General features: G+C 46.3%; 1 protein-coding gene across 1 annotated transcript in view; it reads left to right on the plus strand.

Moving 5' to 3' along the window:
- HCN4 (hyperpolarization activated cyclic nucleotide gated potassium channel 4) overlaps positions 1-20,587 on the plus strand; it is a 106,647-nt gene extending 86,060 nt beyond the window's left edge. The window contains exons 5-8 of the mRNA XM_082005403.1: positions 1,668-1,814; positions 3,456-3,696; positions 5,647-5,811; positions 18,894-20,587. Coding sequence (XP_081861529.1) covers positions 1,668-1,814; positions 3,456-3,696; positions 5,647-5,811; positions 18,894-20,458 — 2,118 coding nt within the window. The 3' untranslated portion in view covers positions 20,459-20,587. The remainder of the gene's footprint in view (positions 1-1,667; positions 1,815-3,455; positions 3,697-5,646; positions 5,812-18,893) is intronic.
- The last annotated feature ends 2,206 nt before the right edge of the window (positions 20,588-22,793 follow it).

A 22,793-nucleotide genomic window follows, 5' to 3' on the forward strand; every position in this document is an offset into this window, starting at 1 on the left:
GGATGGGCTCAGACCAGTGAGTTGGCCACATCAGAGATGTTGATCTCTGCTCCCTTTATCTCCCTCATCCACGAGCTGCAGACTCTGTGCAGGACCCAGCATAGCGCTGCCTGACACAGCGTCCTGCCCGTCTCTACAGAACTTCAGCAATTCAAATAATAAAGCGCAGCGTTTGTTGCCAATTCTCTGCCCGGCTCCCTGTGGGGAGGTGGTGACTCGCTTGACTTTGATCATACTGTAGTGATCATGAATATTTACAGGCAGCTCCTCTGCTGCTAGCTACAGACAAAAGGCTCTGGAAACGCCAGGAAACCCCGAGTATCCCCTCTGCCACCTTGGCTTCTTAGAGTAATTCCTTCTCCTCTCTGGTGCAGATCAAGTTGTTAGCATGCAAGGCAGTGCCAGCACAGACTGTACTGAGAGCAGAGTGACACTGGTGTGTGCAGGGGAGGTCTGTAATGAGCAGAAGTTAGGTAATTAGGCTCTTCAGCACAAGCTGCAGTAAAGGGACATTCAGAGACAGTTTTATTGGGGAGAAGAGAGGAAAGAGGGATGGCAACGGGGGAGCATGGTCCTTTTGTCAGCATTATTTAGTACGGTACGCGCTCAGGATCTGTACTGCATGCCGGTGGGAGGGAGCATGACCACTGCAATGCACACACCTTGTCCCTGCAGCACCTTCAAGGCAAGTGGACCCATTTACAGTCCCGTGCCCTTGAGGAAGTGTCAGTTATTCATAGAAAGCACCATTCATCCCCAAATACTGCTCTGGCATCTGTCAGAGGGTACCCTTGTGTTCCCCTCTAAGTGACGTGATGGAAGTGCAAATCATTAGGTAAAGATACGGCCAGGTGAGAGAGCACAAGTGCATGGGGCAATAGAGACCCAGCAAAAGGTGAAGAAAATCGGGACCTGTGCAGCCCTAGGTGGGAAAGCAAATGTGCCGCCACAGCGAGGCAGACAAGAACACAGAGAAGAGGAAAAGCAGGCCATGGGTACCACAGCTTCAACCAAATAACTCAGATAATGTCTGTATGTGTCCTTCAGTTTGTCTGTGACTATGAACATCCAAGGCAGAACTGTGTTCTGCTGTTTTGTGTGGCCCCTGGTAGAGTGAGTTCCCGTGCTTGGCGAGGCCTCGAGGTGCTGCACATCACCTACTGGTCTAGGGCGAAGCTAGAGCCAGGTCATACACCCTGGCCACCATTCTACTGTGTGCTGTGGAAAAACCTATTGAGGGCACATTGTATTTTCCTTGTTCACATTCTGCAGAGGGTTTGGACAGTCTTTGCTCAGCAGTGTTTGCTGAGAGGAGATTCCCAGCTGAGCACTTCTTAGTCATCTCTGCTCCCAACTTTTGCTGGTTCTGTAGGAGAGAACAGGCACCTGGGCTGCTCGGCACCCAGGGAATGAGGAGTTGTCTCCATAGTGTAACTGGCTGAGGATAAGTTTAAAGGTTAAAGCATGGGGCAGCCATTTGAGGGATATAACAGAGATGTCTGCAAACTCTCCATGTGTTCAGACAGTTGCACCAGATTTATTCTGCCTGGGCCAGGCTTGACGTGAAGGAAGCAGGTATGGGTATGCCCTAGCATGTCACTGCTGCCTCAGCGTGCAGTTTGTTGCCTGTCTTGGTAACTCCTTCTCTTCCTCTCTCCCCTGCGCAGTACAAACAAGTGGAACAGTATATGTCCTTCCACAAGCTCCCTGCAGACATGCGGCAGCGCATCCACGATTACTATGAGCACCGCTACCAGGGGAAGATGTTTGATGAGGAGAGCATCTTGGGAGAGCTGAGTGAGCCCCTCCGAGAGGTAAGGAGGGGGCGGTGAATGGGCAATGCGTGTTCCTGTCATCTTTGGCAACTGTGGAGTTCCCGGTGTGCAGTGTCCTGTCCCAGTGCTTTGCAGTGGACACCATCAGGTGATGGGAGTGGTGGGAGGCCAGAGAGAGAAACCCAGGCCTTTGGAATTTGCAGAACTCCTGCCTGAGTCTGTTAATTGCTGCAGCACAAGTGATGTCTGACATAAAGGTGATGGGGGCTGCAATATGCAGGCCCTGCCACCCACTCAGCGTGTGAATAGGTACATCTTGCACCTTTTGAGGCTGTGGTAATGTCTGGCAATGTCATCCCCTTTCCCAAAGAGCCCCTGCAGGACAGCACACCTCTGCAAGCCCGCTTCCCTCCCCACACAAACAAGCACCCCTGCCTGGCACGGTGTCTCAGTAAGCTCTCACCTCATGCTCCCTAATATTAAGAAGTATCTATCTCATGTATTTATGTAAACCTCTATGTGATGCACTGGCCTCATCTGTAGCAGCATGTAGAGTCAAAGGAAGGAGGAGCCTTCTAGCAGGGCCCCACTTCAAAGGAGTCTTTACAGAAAACACCCTTCCCTAGCTAAAGCCTGGCCATGCAGGTTCTCCCTAGTATATGCCTCTGGTATGTTACCCACAAGCACTAGAAGCAGTCTTCCTTCCGTCTTCCTTCCCCCAGTATTGTACCTCCATAGCAGAGGGAAGCGCTGAGGATGTACCAGCCATAATTTAAAACTAGTTCTGCCAAAGCCTCAAAGGGCAACCCTGAAAAGAACCCCAGTGAGGAGGAGACAAATGCTTCCCCAGCCCTCTTTCTTCCTGTTGCTGTCATCCGGATGCTCCTTCCCTGCTTGAGGAGAGGGGTTAGATACTCAATATCACTTTCTGCCACTTTCTGAGTCTAAGCTGACATGGCACAGAGCAGCTCCTGTGCAGTGGAAAGTGCTGTCATACCCTCGGAGTGACACCAGGCTACAGGAGGGGGTGCAGTCCCTGTCTGCTATATGGCAGCTGAACAGCTGAATTGGGCTTTCTGTATCTGAGGTTGATGATGCAGCCCATGCCCCAGTGACTGGTGGGCACCTCTCCCTCCCCTTTCTTGACGCTGTCCCCATCTGCCCAGGACAATTCTTTCTCTGAGCACCTTGGCACATTGGTGCTGTTTAATATCTCATTGACAAGCAAGGGCAACGGCGAACGTAGGGCTGCCGAAGTGAGTTATAACATTTTCCCAGAGAGGAGCCCTGGGCTTTTTCATAAAGCATTTCACCAGGGCTATGCATCTCTCTCAAGTCCAGGGTTTCCTGCAGAAAGAAGTGTATTGCGTATTTGGGAGGTTGGGAGGTGTTGCCCCTGCTCAAAGAGAGCGTATGAATGAAAGCAGTGAAGCATGGTGTCAAGCTGTCAGCTTCAGCACGCACTGCTACGTGCTCTTCCAGCCTGCAGCCTGCATGGGGAGAGCCAGACTAAGGGAACAGCATTTTTTTTCCCCCACTTTCTACTGTACAAGTCAAGTGGGGGTTCTTCATAGGTTATTAGATGCTGACTAAACATATGTGTGTGTCTTTTCTGCTCCCTGTCCCATTTTATTCTCCCCCCCTTTTCTCTTTCTCTCTTTTACATCGCATTGTGGTCAGGAAATCATAAACTTCAACTGCCGGAAGCTGGTAGCCTCCATGCCCCTCTTTGCCAACGCAGATCCCAACTTTGTGACATCCATGTTGACCAAGTTGCGGTTTGAGGTGTTTCAGCCAGGGGATTACATCATCCGGGAGGGCACCATCGGCAAGAAGATGTACTTCATCCAGCACGGGGTGGTGAGCGTCCTCACTAAAGGCAACAAGGAGACCAAGCTGGCAGATGGCTCCTACTTTGGAGGTGCGTGTTGATCAGTCACCTTTACATAGCAATACCCACTGCTATTGCCGATATGCTCCTTAACTTGTCCTGGACACACAGGGATGGCAGCATGTGGAACTGATACCCCAGGCACCTCCTCCTCCTTCCTCTGTCTCTGTTCATCTCATCTGTCTTGCAGCTTCCCATGCAGTAAATTGTGCAGTGGGAGGTGACTGGGACTCATGGGCAGTGCAGGAGCCTAGATAATAAATAATAACAAAACGGAGAAGGGAAGCTTAGTTCTTGTAGGTTCATTTCTTTTTGCCCCAAGCAAACCGACAGATCTGTGAAGCCTGAGAACCTAACGGAAAAAAATGGAGTGTTCTCAATTCTCCAAGCACATTTATAGTGTTGCCTAGTCCTACAGTCTGGCATTTATCATACGAGGTGCTGTATAAACACGGAGGAAAAAGCATAGTCCATCATCTCCCCAGCCTGTGGCTCAGCAAAATGTCATGAAGGTCAGCAGGCAGGCTAATGTATCAGCAGCAGCAGTCTGAAACAGTGAAAGTAGCATGAGGTCAGAAAAGAGTGTAAGAGAAGATTTAGGATATTGCTCTTATGAGTAACACAGAGACACCCCCTCCTATCAGAGCCCCGTAGAGACCTCACTGACAGCCCAAGACAGATAGTTCTCTGGTGGATGCATGTACAAGCACTGAATGCACCACAATTAATGGCCTACTGAGAGGGGCCAGAATGAAACCTGCCTTTCCTTCCCATCCGTAAGGCCTGTTCTCTACTAAAACATCTCTATCATGCATTTCCTACACTCTTCTTACACTCTTCTTTCCTGTGAAACAACCTGTCTGCACCTACCTGGAGTACAAGGATTTTGCATGTCCCTAGTAAGTTGGGTCAGTTTGCTGGGATTTGGAGTTACAATGTTGGAGTCAGGATATCCTGACAGACTTGATTAAAATTGCCCATGACATTCAGTGTGTTTTAGATACCACACACACAACTCCTCACACACATTCAAAGCTGGCACGATCTCATAAGCATCACTTCCTTAGGAAAGCAGCCTAAATAATACACTTACAACCTTGCAGTGCTGCTATACCAGTGCTTTAGGGTAGACCCAGAGTGAATCTTGAGAGCGATGCTGGTGGATTGATACCCAACATACTGCACAGAGAAGAGTGCTGTCAGTCTTTAGGTCACACCATCTGTCTTGTAAGTGCCTGTCTTAGCTGCCCATACTCTGTGTGTAATCAGTGGAAAAGCAGGACTCAGGAGCTCTCTGTTGAGTATTCAAGGAGCATCTGTGCCCAAGTCAGGCATTTATGGTAGAGTCAAGGGCTGTCTGTTCTGTAACCAGCTGAGCATCCTCCTAGGAGTAGCTGACTGCAGTGTAAATACACCAAGAGTTAGTAGGTGTCACTAACTTGGCTTTCCCTGACAATCTGTAAGCTTGTGGCACATCTACAAAAAACTTGGAAAACTTTGAAAAGACACATGTTCTGGGTATGGAGATCAAAATTACTACCAGGCACCAAGGCCCCAGGTCAGCACAGAGCCTTTACTACAAATTTACAGAGGCAATTAGCTTCAATGAGAGCACAGCTTGACTTTCTGCTCCCAGTGCCCATGAGAAGCTGGAGAAAGACAGCTTCTCCACTCTGAACGCACAAGTGATACCTTTGACAATCCGCCATAACAAAACTTGACCGGCTAAGTAGATCAGCAGAATCCCTGAGGTGCAATTGTGTGTCGCAGCTGCCACAACTGAGCCCCCGGGTACTTCTAAATGTTACTGCATGCGCAGAATATTACCACTATTCACGTTTTCAGTGGGAAAGCAGGTTGGGTCCAGCTAGAGAGGAGACTGGGTAGAAGGCAGGACTGCCCGTGAGTGACAGAACCAGTTCTTGTATCGCAGGGGTGATGGTGTCTCCCCATGTTCTCAGGCTGGGTCTTTCATTCCAGAAATTTGTCTGCTGACCCGTGGCCGGCGCACAGCCAGCGTGCGAGCTGATACCTACTGCCGGCTCTACTCCCTCTCAGTGGACAACTTCAACGAGGTGCTGGAAGAGTATCCCATGATGCGGCGAGCTTTTGAAACGGTGGCTCTTGACAGGCTGGACAGAATTGGTAAGTAGAAGGTGTGAGTGTCTCCCTCCCATTACCTACTGCCCTGGCACCCCATCTCCAGGCTTGGTCCTTAGTTTCCTTTGCTGGAGTTGTGAACCGAAGGAGACCCCAGCATGTCTCTCCTTGCCTGACGTCAGCTCCTGCAAGGAGCCCCATCTACAGTAAGCTAGATCCACATCCTTCTCTCTCTTTCTCTCTCACACATACACATTTCTGCCAGATCCTGCTTCCATTCATTTCCAAGAGCTCGTTTTGAAAAATTGAGATCTGCAACCTGAGGCCATCAGGGCCGTGCTGGTAAATTCACTAGATTTTGCATTTTAGCTCAGTGTAAATATACAATTGATAAAAATCTAGCCTCCCACATTCCAAAGTAAACACAATTAACCAAGGAGTATTATTGGATTGTAATAGCTCATCGTGACCCATCCCAGGAAGCTCTCCTGTCCTGTGGGAGACATAACCTGTGTTGCAAGCATCCTTGTCTAACTAGAGAAGACCAGGATAACATTCCTTGGTCACAACCAGAGAGGTTTGACACAGAGAGATTAAATGATTTATGCAAGGTCATGAAAGAAGTCTTTGCAGAGCTGAGGACCGAGCATTTCAGAGTCCCAGTCTAACTTCTTTAGCTTCTTATTATACATCTCTTAAAACTGCAAGCATTTTCATTGCTTTTCAGAATCAAAAAGGTCAGTGCAGGTCTGAGTACAATGCAGAAGGCGAGGAGGATAATGGGGTGAGGGCGGTAGGGAATAAGCTGGCATCCCAGTGAGGGGCGCAGTACCTCTGACATTTTTCATGCCAGGAACATTGTATTCTGTGCATCTCATTACCTGCTACAGATCAGAAAGTGTGACCCCTGAGGAAAAGGTTATGAGCTAAATACGTACTACAGTTTGGCAAAGCCCATGCTAATGAGGCCCTAGTGTAAGTGGCAATAGTCCCATCACTTGGGTTATTTAAGTTGCACTGTACAAACCACTCAAAAAATGTAATGTCAGGTGCAACCAGGGATGGGCCAGCTTGACGTTATCTCAAATTCTTCGGCTTTAGGTGGTCAATGCTGCTCAGTTTCCTAGCCTGATGCTCTCTGTTACTCTGTGTACGGGTGAGCAGGGCGTCCTGTGTTTCTAGTCTTCTGCTCTGCGTGCCGCTGCACACATAACTAAAATTAATGGAAAATTCTGAACCAGCATAGAGAACCTCACATGATTCTTCCCCTAGGAGAAATTCCCTTCCACAGACAGCTGCAAAATGTCAACATAAGGTCAGAAGGTGACACAGAGCAACTGGAATAACAGGCCCTTTGGTGCAGAGCTCTGGCATTGTGCTGCCCTGCTTTTGCCATTCTGCTGACCTGAGACAACATCAGTCCCCAGGCGGTACGAAAGGCAGAGACCTTCAGAGTCACACATTGAAAACCCTAGTGCTACCCATGTTTCCCTGGCAATCAGTCTTGAGAGCTGCATGTTCTCTCAACTTTACATCCTCTACTGTTGCAAAATAGAATCTTTGTAGCACTTTCCAACCCTGTTGTGCCCAACACCCTCCGGCCGGAATTTCCTGAAAGAGCCTAAGGGAGTTACACACACCTGACGCGTAATGGGCAGATTCCATGGAAATCCGTGTCTTTATAAATAGGCATTTCTTCACCTTCTCCTGAAACGAGCACCACCCAGAAAGAGCAGTGCAATAGCTGTGTAACAGCGTGTGACTTTTTAGGGAAGTCAAGATTACTGCATTCTGCTGAGACTCTCTCTCAAAGCAGAGGGATTATTCTAGAGGACTGAAGTTAAGGAACAGTGGTTCATAAAAGCCACGTATGAACAGAAGCTGGACCATGGTTTTGGTTCTTGTTACGTTCAGCTCACGATCTCTACACGAGATGGAAGCAAAGGGGAGCCTCGTTCCAAGTCAGTGGTGCATTCAGTAACTCCCTTCCATGCAGATGACAACATGTCCTTGAGAAGCCCATGCCTCACTGAGTACACAAACTGATTCAGAGGGCTCTATCACCATTCTGGTACCTGGATAAGATCCAATCCAGTATTCCCCCTGTGCAGTGAGGAATCAAAAGAGCAGGGAGAAAAATCTCAGTCCATCCAGTCACAGTGACTGGAGAGATGTTTACAGGATGACCTGCTATATGAAGGATTTGGAAAGCATGGTCTAAGCTTGTCTAGGTAAGCAGGGAGACAGGATGAGAACGTAAGACCTCATCCTTTGAAGCAACAGGAGCAATACTGGTTGACCGGAGATGCAGTGAGGCATTCGCTTTGCAGAGCAAATGCAGTTTGAAAGCCTGTGGCTAGGCAGAGGGGAAGGAGAGGGGCAGATGCACCCTGATCTGCGTGGCCCCATCGCTTCTTGCTGGTAGATGGGCAGTGCAGCAGCATGAAGGGCACAGCCCCTCAGGGAGCAGTCAGCTACATTGATCGCTCGGCAAAGAGCATGTTGATGTATTGTTCTAACCTCTGTTCATAATGGGAATTGATATTGGCATCCTGCCTGTGCCATGCATGGCTGGGGAAGAAGTTTCCCAGGTGTTTTGCACTTGCAGAGCTCTTTAAAGACTGGAAGAGATTAGTCTCCGTGAATTGACTAAGGCTGGGATTCTACAAAGATTTGTGTCTCTGCTTACCTCTGCTCTCTGAGTAACTTCAGATTCCTTTTTAAAGAACTCCTCAACCTGCAGAATATCACACGCATAACTCTTCACAGGCTCAGGGCCTGAACATTGAGACTCAAGGAAATTAGGCTGATGACTGATTAATGATCATTTTATCACTGATTAAATCTTCCTCTTGTTCTTGACCAAGCTGTAAAATTCTTCGTAGTATTTGTGTGTTGAAATGACTTGTACATTTCTCCAGTGAGTAATTCTTTGTCTGACAAGCATTTGTGAATCGTCCCAGTTTGTGATGTGTCAGTTAGTTACGTAAGTCACATCATTCTGTTCCTGGCTGGCTTTGAAACTGGCTTTCAGTGACCACTGAAGCTTAAAAGTAGGTTTTCACAAGTATTTGCACTTGTAAAACACAACCGCTCAAATGTTCATTGAAAGTAAATAGAATAGGGGCCACTAATATTATCAAATCAAAATTCAAAAAATATTTGGGGGCAATTATTTTCCGTTGTTCACTGTGCTGTGATAAATACCACAAATGTCTGTCCTAAAGTTGCTTACCATCCGTATCAAGGTCACTGGTGAGAGCTGAAAGCATGCTTAAAGCCAGAGGAAGTTATTTTTTCATTTTCAGGGATTTTTCACTAGTTTGCAGTGCATACATTTTGAACGCCAGTTGCATATGTTTTGATACAGGGATCCAATTAACCCAGGATTAAAAATGCCTTGCATTTCCTCCAAGCATTGCAGATGCTAAAAAAAACAAAGAAAAACTAAGACAACACAGTACCAGTCTCTAAATATAATTGTATAATATTATTGCGGTACAAGAATGTCTGTTCAAGGTACAGAGTTAGAAGTTTTAAAAGCTTTTTCATATAAACAAGCCACAAAAATAGCTGTTCCGAAACTTTTTGACGGGGCACCCTATTTGTCAGCTTGTGATCACGCTTCTGCAATTGAAATCCTGTTGGGTTCGCAACCCTGCTTGTCTAGGTCATGACTAATACTCTGGGATCTGCTGCCTCGGAGGAAGGACTGGCCTGTGTTAGGCTGTTAACTGTGAATGAGAAGAACTGGGATCTGTGCCAAGCTCTGCCACAGATTCCCTGTTTGTCCTTGTCATGCCTTTGCTCTGTGCCTCAGTTCCTCGTCTCTTCTACAGGGGAAATAACACTAACAAAGGTGGAGCTCAGTCTTTGAATGCTTCTTAGCTGCCTACTCCCTTGTGGCAGGTGCTATGTAAGATTGTATGAATAAATGAAACAGGCTGAAATGTGTATAAAAAAACCAGTATGTACTCAGCATAAACTGTATCCACATTGTAGTCCCAAACTTGTTCACAGGTGAGTAACCCCCAAAGAGCTGCACATGTGAGATGAGCAAGCAGATTTGGTCCTAAGGTGCTATATATATTTATATATATGTGCTGCTTATTTGAGGCTGCTGATACAGGCACTGGTGATGTAAAGATACAAGTTCCTGTGGCCCAGGTATACAATGCTGGATTGTGTGTGTGCTTTGGCAGAGTGCTTCATTTCAAAATCACATTGAACTCTGCGCAGCTCTTTAAGGAGGTGGAATCTTATTATCCGGGTACTGAGAAAGTGAGAGTATCCGTGGCTGACAAGAGATACATAGGTTCTCCTGTGTTTTGTCTTCTCTGGTCACCTGAATAACCCACAAACATAACTGTTTATGAGGAATCGAAGTTCAAATACCACTGTGTGTATTGTTCTGACTTGAAATCCTCCCCCATCATTTCCAACAGTACAACGTGGAGATCTGCATCTGACTTTTCTAGTCAGCAGAAAGAAAAAGGCAGTTACCCAGAGTGTCTCGTCTTCTCCTAAGGTGGCTATCTAAAACGGCTTAGGTGAATCACACCCTGGAAATGCTACCTAGCACAGATAAGCAGGGTAGGTGCTTGGACTTCAGCAGGAGTTAAATACCTGAATTTCTTTTTATTTGGAAGTGAAGGCCCAGACTCAATATTTTCTGTTTAGCCTAAGGAAAGATACCAGCAACTCACCAGCCATGAGTGAATGCAAATGACTTCAGCTTAATTAAGGTGAACTGGCAACTCTGTTCACCTGAATGTGAAGTGCCACTTCTCATGCAACTCTAGAAGGAAAATAAAGCCTAAGACATCCCAATAGATGGGACAGAGGGGGGTGGTGATGAGATCCCAGGAGACCCGCCTTTGACTTTAGAATGAGAGGAAATGGCCTCAAGTTGCACCAGGGGAGGTTTAGACTGGATATTGGGAAAAATTTCTTTACTGAGAGAATGGTCAAACATTGGAACAGGCTGCCCAGGGAGGTGGTGGAGTCACCGTCCCTGGAGGTGTTCAAAAAACGTGTAGATGCAGCACTTCGGGACATGGTTTAGGGGGCATGGTGGTGTTGGGTTGATGGTTGGACTTGATGATCTTAAAGGTCTTTTCCAACCTTAATGATTCTGTGATTCTACAACTTTGTAAATGACCTTGGTCATTTACAAATAAACCATCAGTTTATCCCAACCCATTTCTGCCTTGCAGGATGCAAGTTCTCTGGGAAGTTTGATCTTCAAGGCAGGGATCCCTGGTACTACAAAGGGGTAGTTGGCTAGCTGGGAGACATTAAGCAGAAGTGTGCGAGCTGGGGGAGTCATAGGAGATGCAATATATTTGTGCCCCATCTCCATGTGTCCCCCAAGTTACCAGATTCCTTTTATAGAGAGCCACGTCCACAGCTCTTTTCTGTCTGCATCAAAGTAAAACACCTGTTCAGGTAACATTTTACCGTTCCAACACCTTTTAAAATTATTTTCAACCCCCTCTTTAATTACATGAAGTAGGACCTGCTTCCCAACCACACCTCTAGACTCGGCGGACTTTCCCTGCCTTGAAGGCAGTCCAGACCACACTGCAAAGCACACTACTGACAGAAAAACAGTGCCACAATGTCCAGAGTCTTCCAGAATCTGTCCCTGTCACAGCTGTCATCTCCAGTAGGGCACTGAGAAATGAGTGCAGGAGCTTTGGCTCCAGACACAAGCATTTCTGCCACTTGAGGAGGCGGCAGCTCTTTGGCTTCAGTCTCTAGTGATAAGTAGCAGCCAGGACACCATGCTTCAGGCAGCACAGGGCATCACGGGCACTCCAGAATTACGCAATTCTTACACCCTTTCATGGATATTCACAAACAGTTTGCTCTAGATAGCTCTATATATTCAGATGTTTTTTTCTGGAAAGCTCTGTATAATGGGCATAACTATGAAGAGTGGAAGGGAAGAGCTTAATTGATTTTAAGTTTTCTTCAACTGGCACGAGATTCATCAGATAACATTATTCACCATGGCATGTATCATTTGACCTACAGCAGTTTGGCCCAGTTAAAGATTGTGTTCTGTCTGTTAAAAGAGATGCCACAATTTGGAAGATATTTATTTGGTTTATGGAAGAGCAAAAGCAATCAGTGGTAGGCCTGAGCTGTACAGGGAGGGAAGACCTCTGCTTGGAAAGATAGGGAATTGTCTATTTTAAATTTTTGAACTCATTATTGTTTGTTAAGATGGTAATAAGACAGCAGATTCAGCTAACCTCCCCAGTACAATGGGCTCTACACTGGCAAAATTTATTTCCCTTACAATATGGCATTTGGGTTTCCCGCAACAAAACCCCTGTGTACAGGTGTAATTCTACATAGGCTTGCAGAGGACAGAGCAAGGGAAAAGGGGATATTATATATACTTCTAAATGTACCACCAGAGTTCAAATTATATGGCTTTAACAAGAGAGAAACTGCATTATGCAGGTGGGTGTTGCCTTGTACATATCACGGCATAAAGAGCACATATATGGCACCTACTGCAGAGCAGCTCATCGAGAACTGCACATCCAGTTTGTCATGTATTTACACAGCCAGGCTCTCAGGAAAGTTAATCTGAATTAGTTTCTAGAGCAGATTTGTTAAGTGAACTGAATTCCTCTGTGGATGCTCTTAGAGTTGATCCAGCTGGCTTTGCTCTGCTCCCAAGAGCTACTTCAGTTCTGAGCAGAAACCTTTACATGACTATGTAAAGTAACATGTAACCTTTACATGTCAATATAGTTCAGTGTAGGTTAACTTACAGTTGAGAGACAGTCAGGCTTGAACAGGAAAAGAGCACATATACTGGGAGTTAAGAATTATTTTGAAATCTCTGTTCCAGCTGATTTCCCTGTATACATGGGCTCTAAGACAGTGGCAAGAGCTGGTGCAGCGAGACATTCCAGCTAACATAGTCTCAGTGCAGAAGAGCTCCCCGGGGCATAGAAGCAGCTGTGGCAAGCTGCCAGTTATTGGGCATATCCTGGGCTTCTTTGCCTGCAGTTGCCAGTTGCTGTATTGCCCCTCTGGGGACGATGGCACAGGAGACCAGCTCAGGACACGGGTAACCCACAGGGCAAGGGAGGGCAAGAGACCTGCAGTGAGCTGTGAGCCCTGTGCTGCAACCAGTGATCCAAGCAGGGTGTTTAGTACCCTGTTGTATGAATAATAAGAAGCAAAGACCTGAAAGAAGTAACCATGTGGCAGGGGACAGCCACTTTGACAGCAGGCCAGGGCATAAGCCAGCCTAATAAAGGAAGATTATTTCAAATACATGCAAATTCAGAAGGCAAATTAGTGACCTGAATTCTTAAACTGCTGCCGGTGGTCTTAGACAGAACTGAAAAGAGAAATGAACAGAAAGTCACAGCTAATTTCCCCTGTGTCTGTGTGGAATTTTAACAACAGAAGGCTAATTTTGATTATTTAATAGAAGAATTATTATCAAGTGCTGGCTCCTTTTATGAAATCACATGAGCCTTTCTCCCTATTCTTCTGTGCACTAGCTACAGTTGAGGAAAATCTGACTTTGCCATTCTTTAAGGGAGCCACATCTATTTGCTTAGTTTCCATAATTTTACATACCCCACTCCACTTCAAAGCGCCAGTAGCTTTGCTATAAACATCTTCTAGGCTTTAAATATCTTCCTTTTTCCCCCTGTATTTAGCCTATTGTCACAGTGAGGAAAAGAGGTACTTTTTAGACCCCAGAGCACTCTATTGATGATACTTGTTTTTGTCTGACTATGGGAAAAATCATATTGTGTCAGGAGCTCTACAAAAAAGAAAAGAAAGTTAGTTGGGCCATGGAGACCTTTTAGTCTAGGCCCTCCTCCATTAGTTGAACTGTCCGTCAGTCCTGTCAGGGGCACATCCAACCCAAGTGGCTGCTTGGGAGCCACCCAGTCCTCCCTCTGTCAGGTTATCACACCCCACTTGCCCTGCAGGAACCCACAGCAGCTTCTCTCCCCTCTGTAGAAAGGTAAGGGGCCTTGAGCCACCTCAGAGCGAGCAAGGGCGGGGAGTTGGTGCAGGAGGCGGTTGCAGATGCCTTCTGTGCCAGCTCCATGGCATCTCGATAAGTTTGTATAGTGCTTTTAGGAGAAATGCTTGGGTGGATTGTTTATCCCTTAGACTCTGCTCAGCACTTTAATTTATGTGGGATAAACGACATAGGAAGAAACAGGAGAAACTCTGTAACATACAGCCTCAGTGCTTCAGTGATTAGATTGAAGGGGGAACAGGAGTCCCTTTTCCTTTCTCCTAATGAAGCTTCTCACTGGCTTAGCAAGAACACAGGCCTCTTGCGGTTCACCGAGTGTAGCTGTGAGCTGCAGAACATCATTTCACTTAGGGTTACACAGAGCCAAACTAATCAGCCTTTCAGTCCTTTGATTGCTGTCTCTTTTTGCTCTCCTTTTGAGGCAGGTGCAGTGACAATAAATCCAGAGCAGGAAAAACGAATTTGAAACTGTAGCAGTTTCATAAATAAGATAAAGGGAAGAAATAATCTTAGAACCACTGGCCCAAGCAAACTTACTCCTACTGCCTCATTCCACTTGTTGGCTTCTGTTTCATGCAAGACCTTAGTCAGACTGGCCAGGAAAATGTCTTTGTCCCAGCAGGGCTCTGCTGTGTGTCTGTTCTCATCTGGTGCTGATTGGAAGGAGGGTTTTCTCCAGAAAGAACTAAAAAGACTTATATTGGTGTGTGAAAACATCATGTAAATCATGCAATTAATTAGAATGATAGAACCAATTAATTTTTCAGTTTGCTAACCCATTACAATTTTGAAAAATGATTTAGAAAAATTCCTCTCCCCTTCAATCACTGAAAGAATATTTTCAGTAAATTTTTAAAATGTTCTGGAGCAGTAATTTGAGATTTTCTTGGCAAAACAGGAAAGAAAAATTTGATCTAATGAAGCAGTTGATAGATTCAAGCTGGGTGCAGCACAACAGTAAAGTGTAGTGTAATTTCACATGAAAACTGAAATGTTCTGTTTTAAAAATGAACAAAATAATCATTCCAAGGTTTTGCTGGAATGTTTTTATCAATTTGACACAAATTTAAAGGAGCTTTGATCAAATCGTTTCCAGTAAATAGTATGCATGTTTGGCAAATGTTAGCATATTCTCTGTGTAGTGCTCTGCCAAGGAAACCAGAGTCTGCTGTTCAGCTCTTTCTGTGTCATCAAGAGCTCCAGTTATGAAAACATCAGTCCCCTCAATTCATCCGTGCAGCTCTGATTAACAGCGCTATGGGTTCTCATTTGAATTGAGGGCAGCATTGGAAATTGCAGGCTATTCAAGCACAGACAAGTAAATCAGAAGCCAAAGACAGGTGACATGGAATTAAAAGAGTGAGATGAGGTGTAATGATGGAAACACAGGGCAGTTGCTGGTATTGAGCTTTTCAGAAAGCTGCACTAGCAACATCTGCTGTTTCTCCTTCTTCTACCCCGAGCCATTCCTCCTCAGCCCCGTTTTGCTACAGTCTGTTATCAAGAAAGCGAAAGGCGGCTTTTTTGCCTGTCTGCTTTGAACTCAGCGTGCCATCTCCCATCCACAGCCTGACCTTGCAGTTGTGCGAAATACCTGCAGATTCCTCATGCTGGGATTTGTACCTTCAACTCCAGAAAGAGCATGATTACAACCCTGCAGTCTGAATCCCTCCTTAACTCAAGTGTGGTGGCCAGATTCAATCTCACCTGTCAATTTTGTTTAGATAGCTTGTTCCTTCTCTCCAGACTTGGAGCAGTTAGTATTTCTGTTTCTTTTTAAGCATCTCTTTGTGATCTAATTTGTTTGTGAGTGCGTATGCGATTCTAGTAGATACCACGTGGAATCTACTCTGCGTGTGTGTGCAGCCTGACCCTCTGCGCCATTCACTCCCTTCCACTGCATGTTCCCTGCAAAAATGCTCTTTAAGTTTAAAGGTGACGTTCATACTCCCTCTGGTGTGCCTGGCTGCATGAACGGCAGGTAGAACCAGATCTGTCTGTGTAGGGGGTATCTGGTGCTGCCTATTCCAGTCCGGTATACAATGAAACGGGTGCTATACACATACCCTACACGAGCACTTCGAGTGCAGACAAGCTCTCCAGCCCTGTAAAGACATTAGCAGTTCAGAATACTGTTTATCTTCAGCACTGTGTCCTTCCAGGGCTGCTCTCTTTCTCCAAGGTGAGAAAAGAAAGGCCAGTCTGTATGCCTTACTGCTTTTTTTGGAGGGAAAGAGTGATTAGCAGTAGGTAAAACACAAAAGCATTAAGCATCCCATCGCACGACCCACCACAGACATGCCCCAAATGCACCAATTGTAGATCCAGAATCAAAACTCTGTCAGCTTTTTAGTAGTTTGGTTTTATGGTGCAGTTCAGTCTACTCCAGAAAGGCTGACCAGGGCCCCGCAGATTTCAAGCTTTATCCTCTCTGAAAAATTGCATAGCACTGCTGCATAGTACTCAGTTGTTAGGGCCACACTGTGTCCTTTATAAAAAGGTAAACGCTTGATTTTAGAAAGTACAGTGAAGGAAAAATGCGTAGTGTTCTTCCAGTGCTTAACTACAATTACAGTTAGATTGCTCCTTTTTTTTTTCCCCTGGGCTTGTCTAAAATCACAATAACTTGTCGGTCCTTCTGGAACTGAAGGGCATGGTTCTTAGCAGCTTCCCTATAAATCAGTATCAAACCACCTCTTCTGTGAGGGAAGCTGAATACGTTGTACTTACTCGCTGACCTTCTTCAAGCCTGATTCTTGTGGATATTTTCTGTACCCTTTTGTGCTTTGCAGCTAGACACTAGAATTAAAACATCATGCTGTATGCCTTCCTAGCATTTTATGTGTTAGTGACTGGTATCTCTCTTAGATTTTATAATTTCCTGCTTATCTGTGCAACATTTGCTTCACCTTTGTCTGGTGGTGCATTTGGAACTCAACTAGTTATATTCAGGACTCCACCTTTTCAGAGTTAATTTTTAGGATACCAGCTACCTTCTTCAGAGTGTCATTCAAGTTCTTTGCTGCCAGATGTTTGATCTTACATTTGGCTAGAGTAAGATGCATGTCTTTAAACTCTGACTCTTCTTTCTCTTATACATACAAAGGATACACCATGCAGTAAAAAAACCCCCAACAATCTGGATGTCATCTATGCACAGAGATGTACCCACATCTGTACACAAAGATCTGAAATCTGACTGGCATAGGATTGAAAGGAAATTCCTCTGGAATCTTACTGGGAACTACTACCCAACATGGCAGTCCACTCTTAACCATTCCTTCTTGGCAACTATCAGCTGCCCAGTTTAAACTAGAATTCTGTATGGGACAAATTAAATATCATACTGTGGTCTTAGTCAATAATATCAACAGTTGATTTATCTTGAAAGTTGTGATTTCATGAAAGCGTGGAGACAAGTTTAATGGACAAGCCCTTGTTTGCAGGAAACTTAATAGACATGAGCTGTGCTGCCAGCCTTTAATTCTTAAAGCATGACATGATTTGGGGGTTAAACTACAGAAAAAGAGGCCCTTCCGCATCCAGGCCTCTATTCCATACCTGTTGCTGTCTCACCGTCTGTAAATCCACAGCAATTGGCAAGATGCTCTCCGTTTGCCCTGGTCCTGTACAGGAGCTAGAAGTGATCAGACAGCAACCAGCAGAAACGTTTGAATCAGAGCAGAGCTTTGCTAATGCGTACGGGGTCTGAGGAGACATTTGGTTCAGGAGTGGGGTTAATACAGTTTTTGATCTGATCCAAGCTGGCTGGCGCCTCATTTAGAGGCGACCCTTTTCCACTCACCCCGTGAGCTTCGGCTACAAAATGAGCTGTGTACAGCCACGCAACCAGGGAGCCAGGTATGCACACGCACGCACACAGGACACACACACACAACTTACTAGACTGAACCTTTCAAATCCAAACAGCTTCAGTAAACAAAAGTGAAAATGAAGCCCAAAGACAGGTGCTGTCATCAACTCAAACTGGCATATGTTGTCAGGATAGAGGACCCTTGAAAAGGCAAGAACAGGGGATCTAATCCACACAAATTTTGTAAGAAGATCATTCAAATCAGCATATACCAGCTCCTTATAAATCAACGCTGGCACAGTTAACCAATTTGCATGCTGTTATGGGAACAGAGAAATAAAAGCCATTTATGCAAAGAGCCTGTCCACGTCAGAAGTCCTCTCCTTTGAGAAGGCATTTATGTTCTGGTGAAAGTGCATCGCTGGCAGCATCTCATCCCCCTGCTTTGAATGATTCTGTCCTTCAGTCCAGGAGAGTGCATCCCTTCAGTGCCAGGTGCATTCTCAGACCAGACAAACTCATTACGCCACATTTTCCAGCCCATTGAAAAGGCAAAGCGCTGAGCTAATATTTTGCTGCAGGCTAGGAAGTCCAGCTGGAACATGACGTTTGCTAGCCTGTAGTTTCTTTAAAGTTGGGGCTAGAAGGGCACGGCCAAGTAAGATGGTAGCTGCAGCATGTCTGAGGTCTCTTACTTAGACCAGCTGAGCTTTTCCAGCATGTAAAGTCCTTCTGTACCTTATTCAGAGAAATTTCCTTTCAATTAGAAACACATATTTGACTTCAGAGAGAACAAGTTGCATGAGAAAGATGAGGAAAAGGTGTGTCTGGAGGGTAGCTGAAGACTCAGGAGACTTCACTGGACTCATATTTTTTATGTTTTCCTTGGCAAACACAAAAAAAGTACAGCCTTTGGATTTATTCTCTTTTTCTAATGGAAGTTCAGATTATGAGGTGCAAAATGAGAATCTTCCAGATTCATAAGCTGTGCTACCGCTCTGCCACACTTACCAAAAGTAACTTTACTGTCTAACTAAGAACATGTGTCCTGTTGGGCACATTTTTATGGGATCTTGAGGTTTGTTGATCATACCACAAAAGCAGAAGATGTGATATTTGTCATCTTGTTGCTGGAGCACAGTGACTGTACACAGATCCCATAATGACAGTGCAGGGGAGACAGTGCCAACAGTTCGAGGAAAGTCTGGCAGGAAACTTTGAGGAAGCCTCCATTGCTTTGACATACGAGAATGACGCTTTCTCTCTTCACTTTCTCTACAGGCAAGAAAAATTCCATTCTGCTGCATAAAGTCCAGCATGACCTCAATTCGGGTGTTTTCAACTACCAAGAGAATGAGATCATCCAGCAGATTGTGCAGCACGACAGAGAGATGGCACACTGTGCTCACAATGTCCAGGCTGCCGCTGCTGCTGCTGCCGCTGCCGCATCCACACCCACCCCTGTCATCTGGACTCCACTGATCCAGGCACCCCTGCAAGCTGCAGCAGCCACCACTTCTGTCGCTATAGCTCTGACCCACCACCCACGCCTCCCAACAGCCATCTTCCGTCCTCCAGTGTCCGTCTTGGGTTCCCTGGGACAGCAATCCAACCAGACTCCAAGACAGCTGAAAAGGCTTCAGTCTCTAATCCCATCGACTGGACCTTCTGCCGTTGGCTCTCCCTCCAGTACTCCATCCCAGCTGCATACACCAGGAGCAGAAACTCCTTCGTCCTCTTCCTTCCACATCCAGCAGCTCGCAGGATTCTCAGCTGCCGCCGGCTTAGGCCAGTTCCAGGTGGGATCCCCTCCAGGTGGCTCAAGCCAGCCGGGTACAAGCGGCATGTCCTCAGTGGGACTGAACCAGTTCCAGCAAGCACCTTCTGGATCACCCTTAGGTACAGCTCAGCCTGTGCAGCAGCAGCAGCAGCAGCCGGCCCTTTCCAGCAGTGGATTTGGGCACTTCCAGCAAGCCACAGCTAGCTCCCCATCAACATCACTCACCCAGCTCTCATCAAACTCACCCCCCAGTCTTCTCAACCAGTTCCAGCCCACCACAAGACCACTGCAGGGGGGACAGTTGCAGCAGCTCTCGGGCAGTGGGACTTTGGGGGGAATGCATCACTTCCAACCCCCTCCTTCTTCCAACTCTCCATCCTCCAGCCTAAGCCAGCTGGCACAGGCCTCTGGTGGGCCATCCTCAGGCCTGTGCCAAACACATCCAAGTGCATTGGGGTCTTTAACTGGAACGATAGCCCAGCTCCACCAAGAACGGCCACCTTTTGCCTCCATGTCTCCACTACAACAGTCTGGTGTCGCCTCTCCCTGTTATACTCCTTCTGGCCTTAGTCCTCCTAGTCAGAGCCCAGTGGCAACAAGAACTTTTCAGTGTGTCCCTTCTGGGGCCTCAGGCTCTCACGGATCTCTGCTCCTGCCTCAGACCGCCAGCCCACCTCCACAGATCCTGCAGTCCAAGAGCACGCCGCCTGTGCCACCGGGACGTCTGAACCAGGACATCAAGTTGATTTCTGCTTCTCAGCCATCTTTGCCCCAAGAGCTGGCTCAGACACTGAGCCAAAGTTCTCCTCATTCCTCTAGAGAATCTGTTTCTAGCTTCTCTCCTTTTCCTGGTGGAGGGACTGGACTTCTTGGGAAGCCTTGTAGCTCAATTCCTGGGCGTGTGACTTTACCACGTCAGATGTCCTCAGGTTCTTTACCATATCCGCTGGTGTTTGGGGCCAGCGCTGCAGGCGCTGCTTCTCTGACTGCTGGTGGGCGGAAAGAATCCATAGTACTCACAGGGGATCTGGAACCTGTCAGATCCAAACTGCCCTCCAATTTGTGAGGACTCCTTCCGAGAGCTGGTTATGTCAGCCGTGCAATTCAGTTCCTGATTAGACTTTCATGAATCATTTTTTTCCTTTTCTTTCCCCCCTTCCCTCTTTTTTCTCCATTTCTTTTGTTTAGGTTTAACTGTGATTAGAAACAAACAAAAAACATGAAAAATAACAAAAAAAGAAGATAACCAGGTATTCTTAGAGCTATAGATTTTTGGTCACTTGATTTTATAGAATATTTTAATACATGGAACAAAAGGATATGAGCAAATTTAATCCAACGAGGTAACGCACAGACAAGGCATGTGCCTGAGCTGGAACATATGAATGATCAGCCATAGAAGCCACCAAAAAAGGTTTTCCTGTTGAGACAAAGATCTGAGGTTGACGTGGGCCGTAAAAGGGAACATCAGGTCAGGCCTGTAGCTGGTGTTTTCAGAACAGCTCTGGTTGGCCTCAGCTTTGCATCGCTTTGCACCAGCTGTGAACCTGGCCCGCAGCACCTGTATGTGGGGGGACTTGGACGGCTCGCTGCACGCATCAGAAAGTTTCATGTCCTCCCAGGTTTTCTCCTGTGATCGGCAGGTTGCAGAGGAAGCAAGAAGAGGGGTGAGTTTCATTAATGCAGTCCCCTCCAGGGATTTCAGAAGGGCTGAGTTTTTGTTTGGACTCCATCTGAAGAAGATAAAAGTGACCAGGAGATGGATGGGCCTGACTCCAGATGTTTGTCTCTTCTTATTCCACTGATGCTCTGGTGGGAACAAGAAACAATCCCTTGTAAGTCACAGGGTGGGCAGTGAATATCCCCTCTGTATTTTAGGAGGCGTTGTGGATGTGGGTTGTGGGAGAAGCCCCATCTCTCTGCCAGCAAGCCAGGCAGCTGGCCTCAGCCAGCAGAAGAGCCCAAGCTTCAACCTCTTCACGGTTTGGAAAGTGTGCGTGCTGCCTTCCAGGTTGGGGCGTGCAAAGCAAGGGGAGGGATGAAGAAAGAGGCAGCACTTTAACCTTCCCTCCCTCATTTTAATGTCTCAGTGTCCATGGGCTGACTGCTTTGAAGAGAACTGGGGAGAATAAGATGGAAAAGTGGGGTGCAGTCACCCCAGCCCTCTTCCTCCTTAGCCCAGGGGAATTTGAGCTTTTAGACATCGAGGGTCATACTGGTGGCCCGCCAAGAATCCTCCAGATTTGCAACTTATGTTTATACCATTAAACCAGATTAGACCAGAAATTTGGCCAGCCATGCTCCATGCTTCTCCTCTGATGGGGGAATTGAAATAATTTGCTTGATTTCACCAGCAATAACAGCCTGTACCTGATCGGCTTTGGTCTCGCCCTGCAACTGCAGCATCACTGGACACATCTGGGGCCTGGCAGGCGCGTTGAGCTGGAATTTTTGGGCTCCCCTGATAGAAGGCAGTCAAAGTGGGATGAAGACAGTAAGGGCCATTGGGTGCACACAGCACTGAGAAGCTACAGCCTTTACCTCTAGAGCAAATGTCTCCTTTTCTTTTACTTTGATCCTCTTGTGTTTTTCCTTAGGCCAAGAGGTGTCTCCAGCCACCTCGCTGTAAAGGGTCAGGTGCTCAATTTTTCTAACAAACACATGTTAGAAACACATGTCCAGCCTCCCTCTGTTTCCAGCTATCATGGGGTCCCTCCAGCCCTCAGAGGGAAAGCAGGACTTCATGCAGCAGTGCCAAAAATCTTACTGGTATCACAGTAATGATACAGGTCCATGTAACTCCTTCTCTTGCCTCCTCCCACCCCCAACTCTCTCCCAAGACACTGGCTGACAGTTGTTTTTTATACCGAATTGTTTGCAAAACTCTTGACATGTGCCTGTATCTTGAATGTTGCTGCAAGCATTACTGGGCACTCCTGCTTCAATGTGCTTTGGTGGCTCAGAATTCAGATGTAACCAGCTTTGGTCTTCCTTAAAGGGTCAGGGGAACTCTAGGTATGTTTTTTCTACTAGCTACATACAACTATATATGTGTGAGTGTGTGTGGTGGGAGGGGTGCATGTGTGTGTGTGTGTGTATAGATTTTATATCTCTCTCTCTATATATATACACACATGTTTTTATATATAGTATACAGTTATACACATATGTAGTCTATTTATGCACATGTGTAAGCACGCACACACACACATATATTTTTTATATATATATCTCTCCTAGTTTTAAAATACATGTCAATTTTGACCCTACTGTAGGACTGATTGGCAGGTGATAATTATGATATATAGATCCTGCTTTTCCAAATATGTACAGGTTCATCTTGAAACAGAATCAGTTGTCGGAATTGAAGCAGACTCACAGACCCTCTCATATTTTCAAAG

Source organism: Phaethon aethereus, assembly GCF_964289735.1.
Source record: "Phaethon aethereus genome assembly, chromosome: 12".
Classification (NCBI taxonomy): Eukaryota; Metazoa; Chordata; class Aves; order Phaethontiformes; family Phaethontidae; genus Phaethon; species Phaethon aethereus.